The sequence below is a fragment of the Phyllostomus hastatus genome, unplaced genomic scaffold (assembly GCF_019186645.2).
Source record: "Phyllostomus hastatus isolate PE091 unplaced genomic scaffold, TTU_PhHast_1.1 phas_contig_40, whole genome shotgun sequence".
Lineage (NCBI taxonomy): Eukaryota > Metazoa > Chordata > Mammalia > Chiroptera > Phyllostomidae > Phyllostomus > Phyllostomus hastatus.
Window position 1 is genome coordinate 6,981,313 of NW_025333872.1, and position 19,521 is coordinate 7,000,833.

Consider the following 19,521-nt stretch of genomic DNA (forward strand, 5'->3'; position numbering starts at 1 on the left):
CACTCAGCACCATCCCCGAGGGGCTGTCGGCTCTCTCTTCACTCTCTGGTCATCGCCTCTCCCACGGTTGGTTAGCAGATCTCTGTCACCCTGGTGTGCGTCTCCGTGGGTCACCCCTTCATCGGCAGCTCTCCCCTTTCATAAGACTCAGATGCACAGCTCCCTGGCATTTTATGGCACAGGAGAGGTGTGGGTGCTGAGGGCCACAGATCGAGTCACTCAGACTGGCCCTTCTTGGCCTAGGTCTCCTCAGTAGAAGCAACGGTCCCAGTCTAGTGTACTCCTTGGCTAGCCAGTCTCCCCCACATTAGCTAGCGTATGTCTCTTTGGGAAGCCCTTTCCCCACAGACAGTTCATACATCACTTTCCTTTCCTTTTTTCATTATTGTGTGTTGCTGGTTTCACATTTCCAGCTTGTAGTCTGTATCTCCCTTCCTGTGGAGAGTATCTGTCTTCTCCTCTGACCTCCACGCCCGTGCTTACACAATGCTTCCCCCGTAACCCCGGAGCATCTGTCCAGTGGGCCCAGGGAAGGATGCCTGCTAGAATGAAGCTTCCCATCATCATACCTGCAAGGTGGTCCTGGCCCTGTGGCCCACCCTACTCACAGTCCCTCTCTACTCCCCCAGGTAGATGGCCCCCACAGGGCAGGCCCTGCGGACACCCCTCCCTCAGGCTGGCGGATGCAGTGCCTAGCGGCTGCTCTTAAGGACGAAACCAACATGAGTGGGGGAGGGGAGCAGGCCGACATCCTGCCGGCCAACTACGTGGTCAAGGATCGCTGGAAGGTGGTGAGTGAGTGACCCAGTGGGGCAGACGGAGGGGCCCAGGGAGGAGGGGATCTGGAAACCTGTAAAAGACTGGTGCTGCCGCGCACCTACCTTAACTGGGAGGTGCCCCTGAGCTTATTTGCATACTGCTTGCATGTCATTATTTTTACCTACACTTGTGGACAACCGCTTTCTCCCAGTGTCCTCTCTCTAGCCCCGCCCTCTCTCACCCCTTTCCCAGCTAGATCACGTTGGTGGGTCCCAGCCTGGAACAACTCCTGGTTGGTTGTCGGAGAAGGAGCTGCAAGCTCAGCTGGGGGAGAAAGGGAGGTGGGGGAGGGGGCTCTTCCTCTGCCGGACCTTGGAGAAGGGCAGTGAGAGAGCATGTGTCCCTCCGCTGCAGCAGAGGACGGAAAGGCTTGGTTACGGGAAAGAGGCCCTGCAGGCTGCTCCCACCGCAGCCGCACTCCATCTTCTCCATCTACCCTCCTCCCCTCACTGGTTGCTGCGGCAGGTGCAACAAGCCGAGACTCCATCTCCCAGCGTGCCTTGCTCCTCAGCCCAGGACTTCAGGCTGCTCGGCCTGCTGGGAGTTGTAGTCCGAGTCTCTCGGGGGGTTTGGGTCTGGATGATACGGGAACACGTGAGGGACAGGGGAAAGGCAGTATTTGGGGAGCAAGAGCTACTGTAAATCAATCCTGCCCTATCCCCTTTCTTTCCGTTGCATAGGAGCTCCCTGCTTGCCTTTTACCATGGTGGAGGCAGGCTAACTGGGGCTGATTGTGGGGTTGTGGGGTGACTGTGAGCTGTGGGTGTACACCTGGGTGGGGAGCCGGGGCGGGGGGAGAGAGGGACCATAGCACAGGTCTGGTGGTGTGTGTGTGTGTGTGTTGTGTGTGTTGTGGGGAGAGACTCAGCTCATGGGGTTCGGGGTTGAGAGGAGAGTGGGCCTGAGTGGAGGTGGATCTCCTTGGCAACAGCCACCCCACTGGGCAGAGAAAGGGGCAGAGGTAGCGCAAGCGTCAGAGATGTTTTTTGAGGGGGGAGGAGCTGGAGGAGCTGGAGAGCTGAGGGTACGGTTGTGTATATCTCAGAGGGGAACTTCCTGAGACGGAGAATAACAGGAGACAGAGGCTGGGGAAGAAGGAGCCAGAACAATAATCAGAGAAATGAAGATCTGATAAAGCAGCGGTCCCCAGCCCTTTTGGCACCAAGGACCTGTTACCTGGAAGACAATTTTTCCACCGTCCCGGGGTGGGGGTGGGGTGGGTGGAGGGGAAGGAGGTGGAGCTACGATGGTAATGTGAGGGGTGTGATGCAGCTTCTGGTGCTGGCAACCTGGAGGCAGAAGGACATTTACACTGAAGAGGTGAGAACAGGATTGTGTTCATGAGTTTGGGTTAGAACTTTCTTGTGTTTCTGAGGGAGGAAGTGGGAGATGAGTGGAAAGAAAAGCGACAAGAGGAAGGTGGGGAAAGGGGCCATGCATGCAATCTTTGCCAGCTCACCTCTCTTTACACTCACTCCTCTACCCCCCCCACCCCGCCCCGCATCTGGAGAACTAGAAATGGTGGGGTGCCAGATGCTTCCCCTAGGCCTTCTCCCTGTGAGGGATGGAAAAGAGACACGAGGAAGAGCTCAGGAACCAAGAACGAGTTGCCCAGAGATGGACTGTAGCCAGGAGAAGATATGGGTCAGTGGCACTAGGTGGAGTCTTTAAAAATAATAACATTTTCTTCTTGTTGAGGCAGACTTCCCAGAATAATTAGACTAGCAAACAATAATAGCAACAGAAACTTAGCATTTGTTTTGAGCACTGACTATTGTCAGCCACTGTGAAAAAGAGTCGATACTGTTAGCCCCATTTCACAGGTGTGGAAACAGAGGCACAGAGATTAGGTAATTTGCCAAATTACTGGGACTGGCAGGTAGAACCAGGTCTGTCTGATGGCTGGGTCAACATACTGTTTTCCAAGAATGAGGCCATCGAAGAAGGGTCAGGACCAGGAGCCGATGGAGTCTTTGTGACCAGTGCCAGTCTAACCCTCTCATTTCACAGAGGAGGAAAAATGGAGCCTCAGAAAATTTAAGAAACTCACCCCCGGTCACCCAGAGCTGGGCCAGAAACCCAGGCTTCCTTTTCCCTAAGTGCATGCTGGTCCTGTTATGTCATATTTCTCCTGCAGCTTAGGGAGGTCTTTCTGCAGGGCACGGGGTCATGAACAGGGTCTGGGCTGGGGCAGGGCTGTGTTAGGACTTTCGTGGGTCCTGGGCACTTGTCCTCCTTGAGCCCCTTCCTCAATAATAAAGCACTGAAGTTGTATTTTATTACCACATTGGTATAAAGAGGAATACATTAATATTATATATTAAAAATTTTTGACCTAGAAGTTAATTTTTTCTCCTTCTGATTTTAAAAGAAATTAAAACATTTTCATTGTCTCCTAAGTGTTATGGGCCTTGTCTCTGTGCCCGCTGTGGCCCAGGGATGAGGGCCCAGGGACGAAGGGTGTCGAGCACATGGGTGTTGCAGAGGCCCAGCTCTTCCCCCTGGGGGGGTTTCTGTAACGGGCAGGTGGGGGGTAAGAAGGGGACTAAGGAAGGAAAAATCAGCTCTGTGAGGACATGAAGGTGGTAGGGAAATACCCTTGGGCACCCCAGCAAATCGAGGCATAGGTGTCAGAAATGTCTGGCTGCCCGAGCCCCCTTGCCATCCCCAGCTGGGATTTTGGAGCCTAGTAGACCTGAGCTTAGCTTACATCTCAACCCTGACACTGCATCCCAGTGTAATCCACTGTTCCCGTAACATTGCGGTGCGGAGTGTGGGCCCTGCGTCAGATTGCCTGGGTTTGAATGACACCCAGCGGTGCTCCTTACTAGCCGTGTGACCTGGGGCAAGGTTCTTAGCTCTGTGCCTCAGTTTTTCTTCTGTAAAAAATAGTGACTCCTACAACCTTGCTCACCTGTGTTGTTGGGAACCTCTGGGGATGAGCTGAGATGGCACCTGTGAGTCTGGAGCACAGAACCGCGAGGCGGCAGTGGTGCCCCTCCCCCGGCCCTTTCCTTCACGCTGGCACACAGCAACCACAAAGGAATTCAGAAGACACTGAAATCTCCCCTGAGTTTCAAGGTCCCCAGAGGAAGACATACCATCATACCATTTCTTCCCCCGAGTCTGTGTCTGTTCCCTCCTGGTTCTGAAATTCCTCTAGAAATCTGACCTTCAACTTTTTAAAAATTTTATTTATTTATTTTTAGAGAGGGAAGGGAGGGAGAAAGAGAGAGAGAGAGAAACATCAATGCACGGTTGCTGGGGGCCGTGGCCTGCAACCCAGGCATGTGCCCTGACTGGGAATCAAATCTGCGACACTTTGGTTCGCAGCCCGTGCTCAATCCACTGAGCTACGCCAGCCAGTGCTGACCTTCAACTTTTGTCTCAAGCAGAGGGGGACTGTGGCTTCTCACTCTTCTTCCCCCTCCCTCTTTCCCTGCCTCCTCCCTGGATGCAAGATGCTTCCTCTTCAAGAGGGGAATCTTCAAGATTCCTTCCAGCCTTCCACTTCTCTTCTAAATCTTCCCTTCATCCTTCTCCTAGAGTGGTTTCAGTTGCCACCTGCCGGATACTCCCAGTCCTCAGCTCTGTCCTGCCTCCTTCCTCCCTTCACTCCCATATTACAACCGCCATTCAATGTTTACTGGGCACCCAAGTACTGAGTACATGCTAGGGGCGGGCTCAGACATGCAGGAGGCTCAGAGTCCGGAGTCCGGCCCAGGCTGGCTGATCAGAGCGGCCTCCATCCAATCATTAGCAAGACCAGCTGTGGCAGAGCAGTTATAAGCCAGCAGGTCACCAGTGAGGCTCTGGAGGGCAACCCGAGCCCCCCCGCCGTGAGGGGCAGGCTCCCTGAGGAGGCGAGAATTGAGCTGTACATCTTTCTTAAATCAAAGCAGTCCGAACTTAGAACACTGAACCTTCGCCCTTCCCCCCATCATTGCCAGCAGCACCCTCACTCTCCAAGACCCCTGGGCTGCTGACTTGACATGACTTTCATCCTTCCCATCACAGCTTTGCTCATCTCCCCTTGCTGATTCTTCTGATTCTTCCTCCATCCCAGTTCCCTGCCCTGGGGTGCTAGTGGAGGAGGACCCAGAGGTTAGGTCTCCACAGCACTGCCCCAGGAATAAACAGATTCTCTCCAAACCAACATTCCCACATGCTCCCACAGCGTCCCCTGCCCCAGAGAAGAGGCTCACCTTGGTTTTGGGCACGTGACCGGGGTCTAGGGAGTGATGTGAGCTTCAGGAGCAGTGAGTGCCTTTTCCTGAGTCTCCTCCCCCAAAACTCCTCCCCGCACCTGCTCTGGTGACACCTTAGGGTCCTGCCAACCCCTTCCTGGGGAATCCGCCCTGAAGCTGGCAGGGTCTGGAAATTCATCTTCCTTGGGGAGGTTGCTCAGTCTAGGCAGGGGATTGGGATGAGCATGACAGTTACTGTCCTTCCAGAGAAGAAACGTTTCACAAGAGCGCATTCTCTCTCCCCAGTCCTGTATAACCTTTTCTCCATGTCTGTATGAAGTCACGGGCTTCATACCGGTTCCCACTGCCCACTCGAACATCTGGCTGTGTGTGTCCACCCAGGGCTGAGCTCTCTGTCTCCAGTGCTAATACAGGAGGTGGGGGCCCTGGTGGGTGGGGCAAAGAAAGGAGACATGAGGCCCTCCCCTCGAAGGATGGCCTCTGCCCTCACCAATGAAGGACATGGCCCCCCCAGCAGTGAGTGGGACGAGGAGCTGCTCAGTCTGATCCCTGTGTCCCCTATTCTCCCCCCATCTCTGCAGCTGAAAAAGATTGGGGGCGGGGGCTTTGGTGAGATCTACGAGGCCATGGATCTGCTGACCAGGGAGAATGTGGCCCTCAAGGTGGAGTCAGCCCAGCAGCCCAAGCAGGTCCTCAAGATGGAGGTGGCTGTGCTCAAAAAGCTGCAAGGTTCGGGCCTAGGGCAGGAGTGTGGGAAGGGCGAGGTGATGGAGCCAGGAGCCGGGAGAAGTGCTGGGATAAGAAGCGGGGGAGGAGGGGTGTGTGGTGAAGGGAGGGGCTAAGGGGGAGGTGGTGGAGGAGGTGAGGTGGGACCAGAGTCTAAGAGCGATGATGGGGCTGATGGGGCTAAGGGCCCGGGGTGGGGGCGGGCAAAGTGGTCGTGGGGCGTGGGCGGGGGGGGGGGGCTCAGGAACCCAGAGTGCACCAGGAGACCCCTGTCTGTGCCCCTCAGGGAAAGACCACGTGTGCCGGTTCATCGGCTGCGGCCGGAATGAGAAGTTTAATTACGTGGTCATGCAGCTCCAGGTGAGTCCCCGTGGCCTGCCCTCCCTCCAGTCCCACCCAAGAACGTGGGTGCGACTCCTGCCGCGAGGAGTGCGGGCGGGAGACTGGGGCCCCGGGGCGGGGGGTGGGCCCAGGACCTGGGGGCGAGGCCGGGCAGACCGTCACAGCAGTGGGGGAGGCGGTTGGGATCGGTGCTGAGCAGGGCCACCCTCTCCCTACCCCCAAGGGCCGGAACCTGGCAGACCTGCGCCGCAGTCAGCCGCGAGGCACCTTCACGCTGAGCACCACGCTGCGGCTGGGCAAGCAGATCCTGGAGTCCATCGAGGCCATCCACTCCGTGGGCTTCCTGCACCGCGACATCAAGCCGGTGAGCGCCGCCCGGCGCATCCGCCCCAAGCACGACCCTCAACAGACACCTTCCCTCCCTCTCTGGGTCCGCTTTCTTCTCCAGAACAGTTTCTTCTCTTCCCAAGCCTCATCTCTGCCTCTCACTTGCCTCGCAGGAGCACACACCCCTGTCCGCCCCTTGGCCATGCCCTTGCCCTCTCCTGTACGGCTCTTTTCTTTTCCCTCGCCCTGACCTGACCAGTCAGTCCTTCAGCCTCAAAAGGTGCAGGGAGCCGGGCAGTATCAGGGGACTGAGGAAAGGGGCCAGGGGCTGGGGCTTCGTTAGGAATTTCAAATAGCTCATTTTGTAACACCTTGAATCTTGGCTGGAAAAACCCGCCAATCTTAAGGGATAAAAACTGGGGCCCAGAGAGGTTCGTTGAATGGCCCAAGGTCACACAGCAAGGACAATGTAGGTATCCTGCTGCCTTAGTTAGACTAAGCCTCACTGCCCTGCCTGGGAGTCCCAAGGATTTAGAGCCAGGCGGACCTTGTTTTGGCTGGGTCATCAGTTGCTGTGTGATCCCGGACAAGCCACCTAAGCTCTTTGACCTTTGGTCCCCTCATCTCTGAAATGAGGGTAATCTCACCTGCCCCTCAGATGAGGTGCTCTAACCGGCTGCACGTGCTGGTGTTTTTCTCTTATGTGAGTGTATGTGGGCCGAGGGTCCCTTGCCCCATCTTGTGGCGCCCCGTGAGGAGACCCAGGCGGGGCCGGAGCCCATGCTCACGCCGCCGTCTCCCTGCAGTCGAACTTTGCCATGGGCAGGCTGCCGTCTACCTACCGCAAGTGCTACATGCTGGACTTCGGGCTGGCCCGGCAGTACACCAACACCACGGGGGACGTCCGGCCCGTGAGTACCGCTGTGCACGGGCATCCTGGCCTCCTGGGGCCCTTCGCCGGCTTTTCTGCAGCTGGTGTTCGGTGTCAGCGGCACCCGCCTCTGTCCGCAGTCGGCCCACCCCTTCTCCCCCTTAGCCTGGGCTCTCGGTGGATGCCACACCCACTCTTAGGACTGGGTTGGTGTGTCAGGTTTGTTCCTGACCAGGCCAGCATGGTGGGGCTGCCTCGGGGGACGGGGACGGTCAGGTTAAAGTAGGCAGAGGTAGGCTTGGTTGCAGGGGTAGAAATGTGGCCAAGGTCAGGGGCAGCCGATGAGGTTCCTGGTGGTGTTCTTTGCTCTGCAGCCTCGGAATGTGGCCGGGTTTCGCGGGACTGTTCGATACGCCTCAGTCAACGCCCATAAGAACCGGGTGAGTGCAGGGCTGGGGCTGAGCGTTGAGAGGGCTGGCAAGGCACAGGTCAGGGGCAGAGTGTGCTGCTGAGGGAGAGGGCAGGGTGGGCTCGGGAGGTGGGGGGAGAAGTATGCAGCAGGGGCTGGGAGCTGCCACTGCAGAGACCCCGGCGGGAAGGAGGCTCTGCCCTTGGCTTCCCCTTCTTTGCTGTTTTTGGGGACCTGCTCCTCTCTGTTCCCAACACAAATAAATCTCTGTGGGGGGAGAACGCACACACAGAAGTCTAGGCTGGGCTTGTGTGTGTGCTGGCGGGTTGCGGAGGGGTCCATGACTTCAGGGAGACTTCAACTCTGCCTGTAGAAGCCTGGGCATCAGGCCTCTTGACCGATATACCTCAGTATATATATACCTCAGGGAGGGGCCTGAGAGCTGTGGGTGACCCCCCATCCCTCCACCCCCAGGAGATGGGCCGCCACGATGACCTGTGGTCCCTCTTCTACATGTTGGTGGAGTTTGCAGTGGGCCAGCTGCCCTGGAGGAAGATCAAGGACAAAGTGAGCCCTGTGCAGCTGGGTCTGAGGAGGTGGCGGGGGGTAGGGGATGCCTCTGGGGCTCCATCTACCTGTGTCTCTTGCCTCCAGGAGCAGGTAGGGATGATCAAGGAGAAGTATGAGCACCGGATGCTACTGAAGCACATGCCCTCCGAGTTCCACCTTTTCCTGGACCATATCGCCAGCCTCGACTACTTCACCAAGCCTGATTACCAGGTGGGAGCCTGCCGCCCGCCTGCATCCCCGGATACCTCTCTGTGGGCGACCGTCACCAGCAGCACCCTCCTGCCGAGGCCCTTCGTCCCTGCCGGCTTGGCCCTCACCATCTCCCCCTCGTCTTCCAACTGCACGAAACTGTTTTGCACTCTTGTCAACAGTAGGCATAGTTAAGATTTATCAAGAGCTTACCCTGTTTTCAGTGCTTTTCATGCATTAATTCATTTAAGCTTCAAAACAAGCCTTTGGTGGTAATTGTGTGTTCCTTATGTTATTATTTTAGCATTTAACAATTCATTAAGCCAAGTGCTTCCAAGTACTTTTCACCGAAACTCTGCAGGAGTCCAGGCGGGATGGTTGTCCCTATGTCATAGATGAGGAAACGGAGGCCTGACAGCCTGGCTGGGGGCAGGGCTGGGCCAGACTCGTCTTCTGGCCCCATGTCCAGTGCTCTTCCCAAGGTGCCATCCCCACACCCCTATGGGGCCCGCTGACCCTGACCCAAGAGCGGGGAAGACGTCAGCCATGTTCTGCCCAGGACCCACTGTGTGCCAGCGTGGGGAGCACAGTGTTGGGCACGCAGTGGGCACTCAGTGAACTGGGTGCTGCAGCCGGGAGCGCCCGCCCTGCGTTCTGGAGAGAGCAGTCAGAGTGGAGTGGTCGGGGGCGCAGACGGCCTGCAACTGCCCGTCACCTTCTGAGCACAGAACCCTGGTGGCTGGCAGAGATGCCTCACTTGGGCGGTGGGAGGCCATGCCCCACCCCCGCTCAGCTTCAAGGGGGTGCCCCAGACCAAACAGCTGAGAGCACACCCTGTGCTGAGCCCCGTGCTGGCTGCTAGAGGTGTAGAGTTGGCAGGCAGGCCTGTGAGCAGTTCAGGCTGATGCACTGTGCCCCACCAAGATGGGGAATCAGAGAGGGATTCAGGGAGGACTGCGGATGGGTGAGTGGGAAAGGCACTGCCGCCGGAGGAAGCTGCTGTGCACAGCCTTGCCCCCAGGTGGTGGGTTTGGGAAGCTCCCAGTGGTTCCAGGCTGCTGTTGCTAAGGCTGAGATAACGAAAATGGCAAAGGAGCCTGGGGACGGTAATCAGGGGACAGATATCAGGGGGCTTATGTTTAGCCAGTGGGGCTTAAACCAAGGTGATAATTTGCATGCTGATTTGCATATTGTGTGCATGTTTTCATTAAAAATCAATGTGCCCTTCTCCTCCCAATGCCTCCTCTTGGCCCATCCCTGTCCTGGAAGGCCCCTCTCTGCCTCTTGCAGTCCCAGCAACTATCCCCTCCTCCTGGCTAGCCCCAGGGTCACCTCTCTGTCCTCCCACACCCTCACCCCTGCAGTTGATCATGTCAGTGTTTGAGAACAGCATGAAGGAGCGGGGCATCGCCGAGAACGAGGCCTTTGACTGGGAGAAGGCGGGCACCGACGCCCTCCTGTCCACGAGCACCTCTACCCCACCCCAGCAGAACACCCGGCAGACAGCAGCCATGTTTGGGTGAGTCTCGGGAGGGGCGATGGCTGGGGGGCAACCATATGACCTCTGCCTGGAGCTGTCACCCTAGAATCCAGCTCTCTCTACTCCTCTTCCTACCTGAGCACACCTGGCCATCTATCCTATTCTTGGTGTTCAACAGTGGAGTTCTCGAACCCCAGGGAGTTCTGCTCCATCTGCACTCTCAGTCTGGGCACAGAGTGGGGTCCTCGTTTGGAGCTGTTGACCTTAGTGGGCATCGGGAAGCCCTGGTGAAACTGCCTGAGCCCCACAGTTTATTTCTCCACGTTCAAGTGCGTTCATTTAGCAAATATGTCTTGAGCCCCACCACTAGGGGCACAGAGACGAACGCTCTCAATTGAGTCGAGGGTACTTGTCGTCCATGGGTCAGCAGTGTGAGAACCATGTGACAAGCACAAAGGCAGAGGTGCCGGTGTGAGCAGGGCTCCCCGCCCAACCCCAGGAGCAAGCCAGAGAGAGATATGGGCAGGGGCTTCGGGTACACATTCGGGAAGGAGCCTCAACAGAACTTGTCAGCACATTAGGTGCCCAGTCCTGTAAAGACATTGCTCAAGGAGCTCCAAAGCAACTCTTCTCTCCAGACCCAGTCCCGGTGTAAAGGAACCCAAGCAGAGAGCTGCAGTGGAAATCCGGCGGGGCCTGGAAGGCAGTGGGATCTCTTACACAGAGCTGGGCGGTATCGCGCCCATCCCGGCAGCCACGTCTTCTTACAGCCCTCTGCCAACCTAAGGATGGTCTTGTCTCAGAGGTTTTATGAGCTGCAGTGCTGGTGGGCCTAGGGACACCCCCACCCTTGCCAGGGCCTCCCCTGTGCCCACGTCCATTGGTGGCAGTGGCCTCTAGGGCTGTGCTGATAGGAGACAGCACCCTGCCAGCTTTGCCCATGGCCCCCTCCTGGCCTCTCCAGGGTGGTCAACGTGACGCCGGTGCCTGGAGACCTGCTCCGGGAGAACACCGAGGACGTGCTGCAGGGCGAGCACCTGAGTGACCAGGAGAACGCGCCCCCCATTCTGCCTGGGCGGCCCCCGGAGGGGCTGGGCCCCGGCCTCCACCTTGCCCCGCATCCTGGGGGTCCTGAGGCTGAAGTCTGGGAGGAGACAGATGTCAACCGGAACAAACTCCGGATCAACATCGGCAAAGTAACTGCAGCCGGGGAGAAGAGCGTGGGTGGCTCCCCGATGCCCCGCCCCCTCTGTCCTCTTGAGCGCCCTCTCCCCACCCCGAGCCTGCTTGCCCTGCTTCCGCCCTTGCCCCCTCTTGGTCACCAGCGCTCTCCTGCTTGATCTCCCTTTGTCTCCACCCTGAGAAAACCCCGTTACCCACTCACGGGACTCCCCTCTCCTGCAGACTCCCTGCATGGTGGAAGAGGAGCAGAACCGAGGTGTGGGGGTCCCCAGCTCTCCCGTGCGTGCCCCACCAGACTCACCCACAACCCCGGTCCGTTCTCTGCGCTACCGGAGGGTCAACAGCCCTGAGTCGGAGAGGCTCTCCACTGCGGACGGGCGGGTGGAGCTACACGAGAGGAGGTGTGTCTGGGGCCAAGGGGTGGTTGAGGCCCCCAGTCCCCTCTACATGGCTGGCCTGGAGGAAAGGTCAGATCTGGGGCAGAGGCAGTGATGGGGCCTGGAGAAGGAGTGGGGTATGCAGAGGTCCCACCTGGTGCCACGAAGGGATGTGGAGGAGGGGACAGGCCGCAGGAGGGGTAGGCTGGGTCCCCATGCCCAGCAAGAGGTGAGGAGCAAGTTAGTAGGTGGATGTCCTTCCAGAACCTCTTTCTCTAGAGATTAATCACAGATGCCTCAGGGAGCTGACTAGGTTCCCTTCAGCTTCTGAGGAGGGAGGAGGGACCTGAGAGAGGGGTTCAGGGAGTGCTCAGCTTGAGGAGGGGATAGACCAAGTCTTGGGGGTCAGGGCTCAGGGATCTGAGTGTCAGGGAGGGGACCTGGTTGATGGAAGTAAGGGTTGGAAAGTTTAGAGCTAAGATGAACCTTGGGTGGCCAATGGCAGGCAGGGACCAGGGCCGGACCTGTGGGTAGGATAACCTCCTCAGGTGGAAGAGAGATGTCCCTGCTGTCCCTTGGCATTGGGTGGGGCTTCACCACACAGCAGGGCTGAGGCCTTCTCTGCACCAGGGAGGGGATCTCTTCCCTGGGCCCAGCTCTGGGCGGGGGGCGGGGGGAGAGGTCACTTCTACACCCAGGCAGTGTGGTTCTTCAGGCCCCACCTCAGCCATGGCCCCGCCTCTGGGTCCTGCCCCAAACTATACTCCACCTCCCAAATGGGTCACAGTGCTCCTTTGAGGTGTGGAGCTGCTTGAGATGGGCGGGGGGCTCACTCTCCCAGTCCCTGTGATGACCCCAGGACAGAGAGATGATGCAGACCCTGTCTTCAGGGAGCTGGCAGCTCTTACACTCACGATCACACAGGTTGGCCTACATTTTCATCTGCGGCAGCCTGGAGGGTTCTGGAGACAGGAGGAAATGACGAGGGGCGGTTTGGAAGGGATATAGTGGAGAAGAGAGGTGGGAAATGCCCCGAACAGAAACAGTCCTGAAGAGCAAGTTGGTTTGGCTCGGAGTGAACCCTTGTTCCAGAGATGGTGGAAAAGGAGGGAGCTGAGGAGAGGTTTCCTGACAGTTTTCAGGGTCTCATAGGCGGGCAGATGGGTTTGGGGGGCTCTGGGGCACTGGGAAGTGGGGCAGTATGAAGCAGATGGGATTGCCCATCCCCCCCAGTGCCCGCTCCCCTCCTCACCCCTGACCTTCAGCCCCCCTTTTCCCTTGGTGCCCTTGCTCTCCTCTGTCCATCGGAACCAAGCTCTCAGGAAAGGAAGTGACGTCAGCTGTTCCTTGGGAGTATACATGTCAGACCCCGAGTGTCCTCCCTCAGGAGTGTTTTTATTTTAAGCCTAATAACAAATCAGTAAAGGTATTGTGCTGATTTGGCGGTCCTGCGTAGGCCGGGTGGCAGTATGTGGAGCAAACCCCACGGGCGCCCCCAGCCCCACACCGCCCCCTCCTGCAGGCCCCATGCAGGGAAGAGCAGGCCTCAGCCCGCTGCCCACAGGCCAAGGGTGCGGGTGCGCGCGCCCCAGAGGAGCCGAGCCTTCCCAGTTCTCACTGGGGGCTCCCCAGGCATTTGGGGGAGGATACTTTTTCCTTGTGCAGTGGCCTGTCCTCCTCACACTGGGGCCAGCACACCCGTGGTGGAGAAACTCCGGAAGTAATGTGAGATTCCCAGCGCAGTTTAGGGTAGCAATGAAAGAGATGCCCCAAGCCAGGATGCGTGCCCCAGACGTGAGCAGTCAGATGGCCCGTTCCCTGCCTGGCGGAGCTCCCATCCCCTGGGGAGGACTCGGAAACACGCACGTGCTCTGCTCTGGGATGAGAGGCAGCAAGGGGCACCAGGGAGGCAAACCAACCCCTGTGGAGGATGGAAAGGCTCCCCACAGGGGGTGACATCTGAGCGGAGGTGGACAGTGAAGGCTAGAAGGACAGACCTTGTGGCGGGAACGGAAGGAGCAAAGGCCCAGAGGTGTGAGCCCATGGGCAGTCTAGGGGAAGCGTGTGAAGGGGCCTGGCTAGGAGGGTGGGGAAGCGGGTGGAGGACTGGCAGCCGAGGACCTGGAGTGCCAAACTACGGAATGTGGACTTTGTCCTTGGGGCTGGAGGCCATTGGAGTTTGTTGAAGGTTGTGAAACCGGACAGGCAGGGCTGGAGGGTGGTAGTAGAGCAGGCTAGAAAAACCATCTGCAAACTCAAGGGCAGGTGGCTGTTTGCCCTGGACGGAGGGAGCTCCTGACGGGGTGTGAGCACTGGACAAGAGAACAGAAAACTGGCTTTAGCAAGACTCAGTTTCCCGGGGGTGGTCTGGTGGAGAGTGTTCCTTGAGCATAGGAACCAGATTTTATTTCCTGCACGTTTATATCCCTGGAATTCAGCATTCAAAAATGTGTTGAATGAATGTATGAATGAATGAATGAGATCTTTACAGGGATTGGGGGTGGAGGGTGACAATGGTCAGGAGGGTCCAGGTGTCACGGTGGCCTGCCCCCTGCGTGGGGTCCTTGGGGGTCCAGAGAACCTGGGCCCTGAGCCCCCCCTGGAATGGCTTTGCAGGTCACGAATGGATCTACCTGGCTCCCCCTCACGCCAGGCCTGCTCCTCACAGCCGGCCCAGATGCTGTCAGTGGACACTGGCCAGGCGGACCGGCAGGCCAGCGGCCGCATGGACGTGTCAGCCTCGGTGGAGCAGGAGGCCCTGAGCAATGCCTTCCGCTCCGTGCCGCTGGCTGAGGAGGAGGACTTCGACAGCAAGGAGTGGGTCATCATTGACAAGGAGACAGAGCTCAAGGACTTCCCCCCAGGGGCCGAGCCCAGCACGTCAGGCACCACGGACGAGGAGCCCGAGGAGCTACGGCCGCTGCCTGAGGAGGGTGAGGAGCGGCGGCGGCCAGGGCCAGAGCCCACTGTCCGGCCCCGGGGACGCAGCATGCAGACACTGGCTGAGGAGGACCCACGGCAGACGCCATTCCAGCCCCCACAACCTCAGCTGAGCCAGGCCGATGGCCGGTCAGAGACATCGCAGCCCCCCACACCCGGCAGCCCCTTCCACTCACCCCTGCACTCGGGACCTCGCCCTCGGCGGAGAGAGTCGGATCCCACTGGCCCTCAGAGACAGGTAAGGTTGGATTTGCAGCTCACCCTTCACCCTGGATGCCCACAGTGCTGGTATGGGAGCCTGAAGTGTTCCCCACATGTCCCACAGGGGCTGTGGGCCAGCTGCCAGTTGCATGTTTTGATGAAGACAGACAGGTTTAAGGGCCTAGAATTATGTTTGGGGGGCAGGCAAGGTTCCCGGAGGAAGTCCCCTCCAAGTTCAGAGTTGAGTCTTGCATTATGGGTAGTGTCACCCAGGTGACAAAGCAGGAGAAAGGCCTTCTAGGCCAGGAGGACAACATGTGCAAAGGCCTGGAGGTGACAATCAGCAAACACTGTGCTGAGTGCATGTTGTAGCAGATGAGGCTGCAAGGTAGGTCCCGGGCCCCATCCTGGAGGGCCTTGGGGCTAAGCTAAGGGGTTGGGACTCGATATGAAAGCTTGGTGAGCCATTGAAGTCTTTTAAACAGGGGTGCAACATACTTACATTGGTTCTTTGGAATAATCCCTCTGGCTGCTGTGTGGGAAGTGGGTTGGAGGGGCACAACACTCTAAGTGGGGAGGTCACGTGGCCGGCACCAGCAGGAGGGTGCCCTGGTGGCTTGGATGAGGATGGGGGCTCTGGACGTAGGGCAAGGTGGGTGGAGCCAGGAGGTGCCCAGGCTGTGACTGACTGGAGGGGGCCTCCACTGATGCCCAGCATTCGGGCTGGATGGCAGTGCTGTCACGGAGTGGTTTGAAGGGAACATGGATTCAGATTTGAACACAAGGACCTTACCATGTTCACATCGAGGCCTTAGCGCTCAGGAGAGGCTTCAGCTGCAGATATGGATTTGGGAGTCATGGAAGCCGCAGAAGAGGGTGATGTCGCCCAAGACAGCTGTGTAGGCTGGGGAGAGTCAAGGGTGAGGGCAGAACCAGGAAACACTCACTTTTGGAGAGAAGGAGAGAAAAAGGAGCCCTTGAGAAACTGAGAAAGAGGGGCCAAATCGTAGGAGGAGCACCTGGGCAGAGGGGTCCCAGCAACCAGGGAAGGGGTGGCTGAAGGGGGTGAGGGCAGCAGGGAGGGCCAGGGGAGTTTCGTGCGGGTGCGATAGGCTCCAGGCGGGAGGGGAACCCTGACAGCCAGGACTGACAGACAGTGATGGGGAGAAGTGGAGCCAGGGCCGGAGGGGTCCTAGGCTGGGCTGAGGGATGGGCATGTTGGGGGCCCTGGGAGGACCCGTTAGGCTGCCGTGGACCCTTCTTGTATGGGAGGACTGAGGGACAAGGCTGGAAGGACAGGGGCTGGAGGGGTGCCAGATGGTGGCCCAACTGTGAATGCCAGGCTGAGGATCTGCAGCATGTCTCACAGTATTTTGGTTACTTTCTCTGGCAAGGATGGGATGTCAGAATAGGCAGAAGGCCACTGGCCTGGCCTGGCTTCTCTGTGTAGGGAAGTGGGGTAATCTCTGTCTGACTCAGGAAGTGGCACCGACTCTTACCCTGAATGGTGCCGAATGGGGCCCATGTTCTCTCAGAGGGACTGGGGAGAGCCCAGGAGGGGATGCTGGAGGGCTCAAGGGCTGTGCTGTGTTTCCTTTATCTTGCCACATTGGAGACGAGCCCCAGGTGGCTCTGGAAGATGCCGAGGTGCAGGGCTGGGGCCAGATGTGCAGCGCGCTCGGATTGGGAGGCCCAGTCTGGGCACGTGCAGCTGCCCTGGAGAAGGGCAGCTCCAGGCGGGACTGTATTCAGGCCCCACACCTGTGTCTAGAAGAGAGGACTTCTGAGTTGAGATCCTGAGATGTGTGCATCCTGGCCTTGCCCTGGTTTCTGGAAAATTGGTGGCTCAAAAAGGGGATACCGTGGGGCCTTATCCCCAGAGGTCCAAGCCAGCCTGAGCGGGAGGCTCCCCTGGGACAGGGTGTGGGCTAGCACGACTGTGTGGCTGACCCAGACATTGTTCCCCCAGGACCTACTGCTCTCCTGGAGGAGAGTAGGAGCAAGATCTGTCTGGGGCTCCCCCACTGCCCTCTCATTCATTCACTTGTTCACTCACTCATTTATTCACTCCACACCTACTGAGCATCTACTCGGGGCTGGGTACCCGAGGCATCAGAAATCATATGCACAACAGGTGGTGCCCCCAGGAAGTACAGATTCTGGGAAGGAGCCAGACAGTAGTGGCGTGGGGCAGAGAGGAAGCCCAGAATTAAAGGCAGGAGGCCCAGGCTCTGGCTCTGGTGACTATGCCAGTTGGGCCTCACAGTGAGGGAGCAGAGCTTGTGGTTCCCACCCCGGTCTTTGGAGTCATCCTCACATTGGGGAGCTCTGTCCAAGGGGGTGAGGAGAGAGATTTGGGGGTGCAGACACAGGCCTATCTATTGTGCAGTCAGTTAGTGCTGAGCCAATTTCTGCTTGTGACATGGACAGGCACTGCCTGTCTACGTGAGCGATGACAAGTGTGTCTGGAGGGGGTGTCAGAGGTTGTAGGTGTTAGTTTTCTGAGAGAAGTGAGGTTGGTTAGTATTCTACAACTGTGTGTGCATTTCTGTGTCAGCTCGTGCAGGAGGGCGCACCAGTGTGTGGGTGTGTCCATAGGTGTGCCCATGCGTGTCGGGGCGCGGGGCAGTACGTCCGTGTGAGGTCGGCTGTGGTCTGCAAGTGTGTAGAGAACCACAGAAGCCTGGAATGTCAAGGCCGGGGGGCGAATAACAATCCCCGTAATAATTCTAACGACAATAATGGCAGCTGTCACTGCTCTGGGCACTTTCCTTCTTTGCATGTGTATTCCCCTCAACCACACTATGAATGGGCACCCCCACTTAAAAGATAAGGAAGTGGAGGCTTAGAGGACCAGGGTCACCAGCTGGTAAGTGGCAGAGCCAGGATTAGAATCCAGGCACCTGACTCCAGGGTCATCCTCTGGGCCACTTGGTCTAGGCCTTCGTGTTTAGGAGAGGAGCAAGTCACAGGTGTGAGCAAGAGGGTGGCTTATGGGGCATCAAAGAACCAGACTGGTGTGTGTATGTGTGTGTGCATGTGTGTGTTTTGCATACATGTACGCGTGTTCACTCAGCTGGGCCACGTCGACAGGTGTGCCTGTGGGCATGTCAGTGTGCACAGTGGCCTCTGTGTGTGTCTGCATGTTTGTACAGGGGGCGTGACATGCTTAGCTAAGTACTCCAGTGCGGCTGGGGGTGGGCAGAGACCTGCCTTGGTCAAGTGGAGGGGAAGAGGGAAAAATGGGCTGGCATATTTTTTCCTTCTTTTTTAAAAACATACAGATAGTCTTTTTTAAAAATATTTTATTTATTTGGTTTTAGAGAGAGGGGAAGGGAGGGAAAAAAGAGGGAGAGAAACATCGATCAGCTGTTCTGACTGAGGACCTGGCCCGAAACCCAGGCATGTGCCCCGATTGGGAGTTGGACTGGCGACCTTTTGGTTCGCAGGCTGGCACGCGGTCCACGGAGCCACACCCGCCAGGGCTCCCTTTGTCCTTCGGTCTGGCGGGAGTCCTGAGCTTGTTTGTGTGGGGGCTCCAGACCTGGCTGCACGCTAACATCAGTGTGCGGAGTTCCCTTCCCCATTCACCCCACAACTACATTAAATGGCGCAAGGCAAGCAGGACATCTCTGTGGGGACTCCCCACCCTGCCACCTCTCTGCAAGGAATCCCTTCTAGACCTCCTCGGGCTCCTCAGAGTCTGATGTGTGAACTTCCTCGTAACAGCTGTCCTTAAGGATCTGAGCACCTGTAACTCTGCCACCTGCCGCATCGTGAGCAGGAATGGGAGAATGTGGAACCAGGCACAAGTTCAGAACCAGGCACACCAGTAGTTTTTCAGTGTGCATGTCATTATACTTTAAGTGTTTTTCTTTACACGTACCTCGTGTCTTCTCCGGGAAGCTGAGACGCAAACTGGGAGTGGCTGGGAGAGCTGGGGCAGGGGGGCGGGGGAGTGTCAGACAGGGTGTAGTTTGGAGGTGGGCGTGTGCCGGGTCACCTCTGGCTGGTAACGCAGCAGGTCAGCATTCCCGGAGCACGTGGACACTGCTGGCAGCCGCGAGGACGTTTCCCTGCCAAGTGCCAGGCAGCACGCTAGGGGCTGGGGGACAAAGACAGATAAGGCTTCCAGTCCTGCTCCCTCGGAGCTCACAGTCAAGGGTGGGGTGGAAATGTGCAGTGCAGACGTGGAGGTTTGTGATTGAAGGCCTCAGGGGAGAGAGCAAAGAACTCTTCTTTGCTAGGAACAGGGAGACTGCCTAGGAGGCTGGCGTGGCTCCCCGAGGTGCGAGCTGGACCGAGCACGCTGTGACTAAACCCGCCCGGCGCCGACCAAGCTCTGGCTGGGCGGTGCAGTTCAAGCTGCCCACCTGTGCTTGAGAGGGGCTGTGGCAACTGTGGGTGCTTCTGTCCCTTGGTGACCCGAGGTGGGCCTTCGACCCCTTGCCCTCAGTGCAGACATGCCCAGCTCAGAAAGATCCTGGTTGTGGCCAAAAAGAAGCTGGGAGGAAAAGCAGGGGAGGACTGAGACGATCTTATCACAGCTTTCTCTCTCCACCTCTCTCTGCTGTGGTCTCCATGTTGGGTCCCTGTGCTCCCATTTGACATCAGCAGGAGGACACTGGAGCCTAGTGTCCATCCTCCTTCAGGCCCCCAGCAGCTGGCACAGCCAGTCCTCAGGCCCCTCCCCCTCCCCACCCCCCAAAAGCTATTTAAATTGGCCTCAGTCCCAGGAAGAGCTAGGGGTCAGAATGGGAAAAGCCTGGTGACACTCAAGCCACCACTTCCGTCTCCACAGACCTGGGACAAGCAGTCTCATTTTCCCTCTTCCCGCTGAGGACATGAGGGCAGGAGGGTGCAAGTCAGGGTTCTTCCTG

At 57.9% G+C, this 19,521-nt stretch overlaps 1 protein-coding gene across 1 annotated transcript in view; it reads left to right on the top strand.

The window, feature by feature from the left end:
* Positions 1 to 19,521, top strand: part of TTBK1 (tau tubulin kinase 1) — a 40,403-nt gene that overhangs the window by 2,355 nt on the left and 18,527 nt on the right. The window contains exons 2-13 of the mRNA XM_045843110.1: positions 630 to 791; positions 5,609 to 5,756; positions 6,040 to 6,113; positions 6,319 to 6,459; positions 7,229 to 7,333; positions 7,668 to 7,733; positions 8,177 to 8,269; positions 8,357 to 8,482; positions 9,826 to 9,980; positions 10,906 to 11,137; positions 11,346 to 11,524; positions 14,117 to 14,678. Coding sequence (XP_045699066.1) covers positions 684 to 791; positions 5,609 to 5,756; positions 6,040 to 6,113; positions 6,319 to 6,459; positions 7,229 to 7,333; positions 7,668 to 7,733; positions 8,177 to 8,269; positions 8,357 to 8,482; positions 9,826 to 9,980; positions 10,906 to 11,137; positions 11,346 to 11,524; positions 14,117 to 14,678 — 1,989 coding nt within the window. The 5' untranslated portion in view covers positions 630 to 683. The remainder of the gene's footprint in view (positions 1 to 629; positions 792 to 5,608; positions 5,757 to 6,039; positions 6,114 to 6,318; positions 6,460 to 7,228; positions 7,334 to 7,667; positions 7,734 to 8,176; positions 8,270 to 8,356; positions 8,483 to 9,825; positions 9,981 to 10,905; positions 11,138 to 11,345; positions 11,525 to 14,116; positions 14,679 to 19,521) is intronic.